General features: G+C 36.8%; 1 protein-coding gene across 2 annotated transcripts in view; it reads right to left on the bottom strand.

The window, feature by feature from the left end:
• ARID2 (AT-rich interaction domain 2) overlaps positions 1 to 6,000 on the bottom strand; it is a 105,309-nt gene that overhangs the window by 2,463 nt on the left and 96,846 nt on the right. For both annotated transcript variants that reach the window (XM_074567950.1, XM_074568022.1), the window contains 4 exons: positions 5,605 to 5,743; positions 5,420 to 5,505; positions 1,350 to 1,473; positions 1,171 to 1,262 (listed from right to left, as the gene is read on the bottom strand). In XM_074567950.1, coding sequence (XP_074424051.1) covers positions 1,171 to 1,262; positions 1,350 to 1,473; positions 5,420 to 5,505; positions 5,605 to 5,743 — 441 coding nt within the window. The remainder of the gene's footprint in view (positions 1 to 1,170; positions 1,263 to 1,349; positions 1,474 to 5,419; positions 5,506 to 5,604; positions 5,744 to 6,000) is intronic.

Genomic DNA, 6,000 nt, shown 5'->3' with positions numbered 1-6,000 from the left:
TAATTCAGGTTATAAGGAACCTCTGGAAGTTACGCGGTCAAACTCCTGCTCAAAGCAGGGCTGACTCTTCAGCTAGATCACATTTCTCAACATTATATCCAGTTGGGTTTTGAATCTCTAAGATGACAGAGATTGCACAGCCTCTTTGGGGAGCTTGTTCCCATGATCAATCAACTCTTGTGATTATTTTTTTTACTCATGAAATCTAATTGGAATTTCCCTTGCTGCAACCTCTGCTCATTTCCCCTCATCCTTTTCACTATGCTCTCCAAGAAGAGTTTGTTTCACTACAACCCCCAATTAGGTAGCTGAAGACGGCAGGAGGGCTTCCACAACCAGTATCAAAACTCCTTTGTTTAGAACTAAAACTAGGAGATTCCTCCCTATTGACAGGTTTTTGAAAAACAGACAAAATTAACAGACACTTATTAGAAATAATTACTTCCGCTACTATGAAGCTGAAACAATGCAAAACAAAACCAAGATGACACTCAGCTTGTAAATTCTTGGAAAAAAACAGAAGCTGCATGCATGGTGATTACTGGCACAGCAAGTAACTACCCCTTCTGCATCATAAAGAACATTTCCTACTTAGTACCACAAGTCAGTATTGGTCTATTTACTTACTGAAGAAACCTCTACAAGTGAGAGGAAAGCTGATGGAGTCATTTATTAGAGTTAACTCATATTTGGAGGGAAAAGCAACAGAGAGGCAGAAAGAAAGTATGGAATGCAACTGTGCGTCACTCCACAACTTAAGAAAATGTTCATAAGAGCTCATTTGGCCCTTTCTCAGGTTGGGATAAAAGGGTGGGAAGTTGCTTACAGAAGAATTGATTTTCAGAGTTACGCAGTATTGCCTTCAGAAAGAAAAGGAACAGACCCACAATAAGGCTTCTCTCATCTGCCTCCAAAAATTTAACCTGTCAAATTTACCAGACACACTTAAAAATTCTGGATCACAAATACCTAAGACAAATACTGTCTTAAGTAAGATGATGCTGAGCACTGGGTGGTGAACTAAACAGTGGAGAACTGATAGAGAAATTGTACTGTCAATATACTTATTTTTTTTTTTTAAACAACAGGTAAAACCTACCTATTGTTTGGTACTTAAAAGAACAGAAACAACACTGCCCACTAGTATTAGAAGAATCACACGATGCTTACCTGCGACCACATTCTGAATATTTACCAATATTTTTTAATATTAAGGCAGCTGTTAATCGGATGTGTTTAGTTATTGGTCCCTCTTTTTCATCCTACAAAAGTACAGAGAAAAAATATGTAAAAGCTCCATAGTACCAGGCAACAATTAATATCTAATACTTGAGCCAAACAATACTAACTGTGAAATCTCTGAAGACAAGGTTTCTTGATCCCCTCCTTAATGCCATTAGGGCAGCACTTGGATGATTCACAATGGCCTTCTGTGCTCTGGGAGTAGAGGCAGTACCCCCTGCAGCTGGCTGCCTACATTAGTAAAGAAAGAATTCATAAAAATAAGCTTTGCACCACTTTCTGGAAGATTAAAAACTCTGAAAATTTATTTTGACAATTTTTAACCTATCTGAACAGAGACACAAAGATCCATTAATACCTGGTGCTGATACATGATTTGCCTTTTGTTTCCACAGAGATAAACCTTATTGCAAAGCCTTCAGAAGAGTCATGGGCTGTATTTTATGTGAAAATACACTTCTCTTGAAGAAGTGCTGCTCATCACCCGTGACATTTGTGATGCAAAAGTAATATATTGTACTAATGACATAGCCACTTCCTGAAGTGCACCTATTTAAAGGAATGTTTTATCAGATAGGATTTAACAGGAACTGTGATAGCAGCTATGCAAATGTCATCTGAAATTTGGCCAGAGAATGCCCTTAAAATATAGCTGTTCTACTCATCGGGACCATTAGACACTATGACAATATAAAATACATATTAACTGTGGTTAGTGAGAAGTAATATAAAGTAACATGATTTAAGTTATGATGTAAGACATAAAACATCTAATTGTTAAATCAGATCAAACATTTGTAAAACCAATTACCTGTTACTGCAGCTTTCAGACTTGAGATTAATAAATTAAGCAAGGCATTTTATAAAGCTGGTACAAATAACAAACATAGCAGAAGCAAATTCTCCATTTTCAGTATTAACACTGAAGTCAAAGCTATTTCACGCAAAACTTCTAAATTAGTCATACAATTAGAGTTTAGAACATATAAATATGCAACTTCACTTAATGAGTAAGACTCATAATGTCACCTCAAAGGGAAGTTATGCAGTATTGATGGTGAAAAGTATCACCACGTTTCAATATACTGAACAATATAATTATGAAGTCTTTTAATACCCTAGTAGAACCTGATAAGAACATCTCAATATACTAGAAATATACAGTAGTGCTTACTTGCAAAGGCAGCATAAATCAAATGTAAATGTTCCAATTTTTAAAATGAAAGTTAGCCTGTAAGAGTATTATTTAGGCATAAATAAAACTTGAATTGTCTATTCAGTGAGACTTTCTTCGTAATCTGAAATTCTAACAACAAGGAAGCCTAGTTAAAAATTAGGAAAAGGGTTCATACGAGTGGTCTCAAACCACAAAACAGAAAATTAAGAAGTGGTAACAGACTCCTCCCTAAAAACTCAGCTCATAATCACACTGTCATTCTCCCCTGCATGGGAATAAGAGTTTGAAAACCTTCATGAAGTAAAGGGAGAAGGGCAGGGGCTGCATTAAGAAACTGTTAGGCAATGACATCTGTTTCTAGGAGACTGAGTACCACAGTAAAGGAATTATCATCTTCATTTTTAATTTCTGGAACATTTTGTTTTCCTTATATTGAGAAGAACAAGGATTCATCAAACGGAGGCTGCTCGGAATATCTCTCTTCAACAGCTATCATACTATATTTTACAAAGTTGAAGTACTATTGCCTCGATTCTAGAAACATTGAAAAAGACAATTGCAATAACATAAGAAGATATTAAAAGATTGTCTTCTCTTCTTGATTTTGGAAAAAAACAAGTTGATAAAAAGTGACTGAGACATCAAGTGGACTGACTTGTGTCTGTGGGCAAGTATCTCTCTCAAGAAACATGCAGATTGCTTGAATTTCTTTAATTATATTATCAACTTAAGTTCAAACCATGCCATTCATCTTGTGATTTAAAGTTACCTCCTGCCCCACTCCCATGGTGCATGATGAGGATTTTTGGTAGCTCATGCTACCACCTTTGCTTCAGTGGCAACAAGGAAAAAAATTAACATGAATCCAAAAAGATTCAAATGCACAAAGCTGCAGTCAACATACATACAGTTAATTGCTAGCGCTACCTGACCTTCCAGAGTGTAACATTCAGCTACCTCTGAAAACCAGAAGAGGAAGAGTTAATATAATACAACTTTAAAAGCAAAGAAATACAGAACTAAGGTATACAACCAACTCTGTAATGCCGCTTAACTTTGCGTACCTGGTTCCATTACAGATTTTTTCAAGTAAACATGGTGTTATGATAGACATAAATGATGACCGATTAGGGGAATGGGCCCTCATTTGTTATGCTGTGCTCTCCACAGATTTCACTTCCAGCACCAATAACACTCACTTTATACACACTCTCCGAAGTAGGTATAGTTTTACTAAATGGTGAGGGATTAAGTGAAGAAAGTTGGCCTAATTAATGCCTAAAAATTGATGGCTTCATCTCAGCACCAGTTCTTTAATTTGTTTCAGCTCCATACCAGAGTTTAGTCACATGGACTATCAGTGGTGTGCCGATATATTCGACAAGTTCCTAGGACTCAACAAAAAGTAAATTAAGAAAGGTCTCATCCCTTCCTTTTGTTCCAGCCCACCTCCTGTACTGGTGGTGTTCAACTGACTGTAAGGCAAGTGTATTCCACTCATCTGGCAAACCCAGTTTGTTGACTGATTAATTTTTTTTTAAAAACAGAATTGATTTACCATGCAATTGGACAAAAACTAAAGCTAGTTCTCTCACTGTAAGCAGTGCATAGTCACAAGAAGGAACACAGGATGTCAGGGAGAGTCAAAACATCCTACTTTGAGTAATGGAACGCTCTTATTTCAACTTGCACTCTGAAATCACACCCTTAGTATCTTGTGATATTGCAGTCTCAATATTTCAGAGAGAACTGGCTGTGCATATAAATTCCTACTTTCCGAATCTGACCTAATTAGGGAATTCTGCCTTAGAAGAGGGGATGTATGATCATTTTTGCTAATACAAGTACTTGTGACAATTTTAAAGAAGCCTGTGAGGACACAGAGCTACTGGATGTGTTATCTGTGTGATGGAACATTTTTGAAAAGGCAAAGTTGAGATCACAACATGCTAGTAGATGGTATCAGCCCTACGCTTCCCACTTACCAAGTATTTAAGACTACATTACCATCATCCTTCATTTTGTGGTTTTCAGAGGTCTGAATGTTGTTCAGTGTAATGAAACAAGGCACCATAAAGCAATCCTAAGTCTATGTTAAGAAGTTCGTTTATGTTAAAAAAATAAAAGGACTCCCAAACTAAATTTCTCAGCTTTCATGCTCAACTTTCTCTACTGCCTCCAGCAGCTTGGTAGCAATTTAACTGGCCACAGAACAGACTGCAAAAATCTGCCCGAGACCATGTAATTACATCTTCAGCTTGCAACAAAGAGATTCCAGTGAGTTACTAACAAAGACCTAGTCTTAATATACTTATACATGTAACCGAACCCTGACTAACTCCAATATTAACATAAACATCCCCACAACCCCACAGCAACAGGACTGTGCTCTCCAATATTAATTCCAGATGGTTAAAATCATTTTGGGAAAGAGGAGAGCCGAAGACGGTTCCAGGTAGCAGCACAAAATTAGAAGACTCAGAGCAGTTGGCATTTATCTGGTTTGCCTCTCTAAAGGGAAGTTTATTACTAGAGTTCCTGGATCAAATCAGCACAAATTTAGACCACAAAACTGGAAGGAATACAGCAAGTTACAAGACTATCTATCTCAGCTATATGAAATAGCTGAACCGTACACAACGAATAACTTTCCATTTGGATTACAAGCACTTTCCTGTTACAATAAAAGCTATAAAATACTATCCAGTTGGGAACAATTAGGAGAATATGTTGAGAACAACGTTCATCAAAGAGTATTGACCTATATACCTTAAAAAATTACCTGGCCTTTTTATAACTGCAACCACAACTCCCACATCAGAATCTATTCCCTCTTTTTCCCATTTTGTCTTACTGCGATTGACCTCAAATTTGATTACTCTTACAGACCCTACACGTGCAGAGTTTCACTTGATAAGCCAAGTTATAAATACACAAATTCTTCCAATCATTTCTAATCCTTTTATTTTCACTACTGCTAATGAGGCTCAGGTCTCTTACTTATTGGAAGGCTTCTGATTTCCTGCTTGTCCATGTTCATCTTGCTTTAACCCTGCAAGCAAAGCATCTCTGGAACAGTGCTTATCCTGTTTGAGGAAAAGAGAAAGACAGTGAGAAAGGCATGTGAAAATTTACCACGAAATCCGTACTATTTTCTGAAGTGATATGTGAAAGAAAATCTGCACCTGTAAATGGGTAATGAAGGAAAACCTCTGCCGCTGGAAAGGTTCACATCCCTCCCATAAGCACTGCCCTGGGTAGACATCTTTTCCTCCATGTTCAGTTGCTGCGTGATAGAAAACTTGTGATGGTGTTTGAAACCACCTAGAAAAAGAAGGGAAGGGGAATTTAAGTTGTTTTGGGTTTTTTTTTAGTTAATGGTAAAGCACAAATGTCACAAACATAAACACATACTGGTTAAACGTTTTTATTTTCTGAAACAAGACATGCATTGATAAAATGAAAAGTCAACAAATCTTAAAAGGAAAAATATGTACATATATAACCAGTGAGCTACTAATAAATGGCAATATGGTTTTCCCAAATCCAACTGAAATATCATGCTTCTATTTTTCTATTTA

This window comes from Larus michahellis, chromosome 1, assembly GCF_964199755.1.
Source record: "Larus michahellis chromosome 1, bLarMic1.1, whole genome shotgun sequence".
NCBI lineage: Eukaryota > Metazoa > Chordata > Aves > Charadriiformes > Laridae > Larus > Larus michahellis.
Note: the sequence above shows the minus strand (reverse complement) of the source record. Positions and strands in the feature narration are given on the sequence as shown.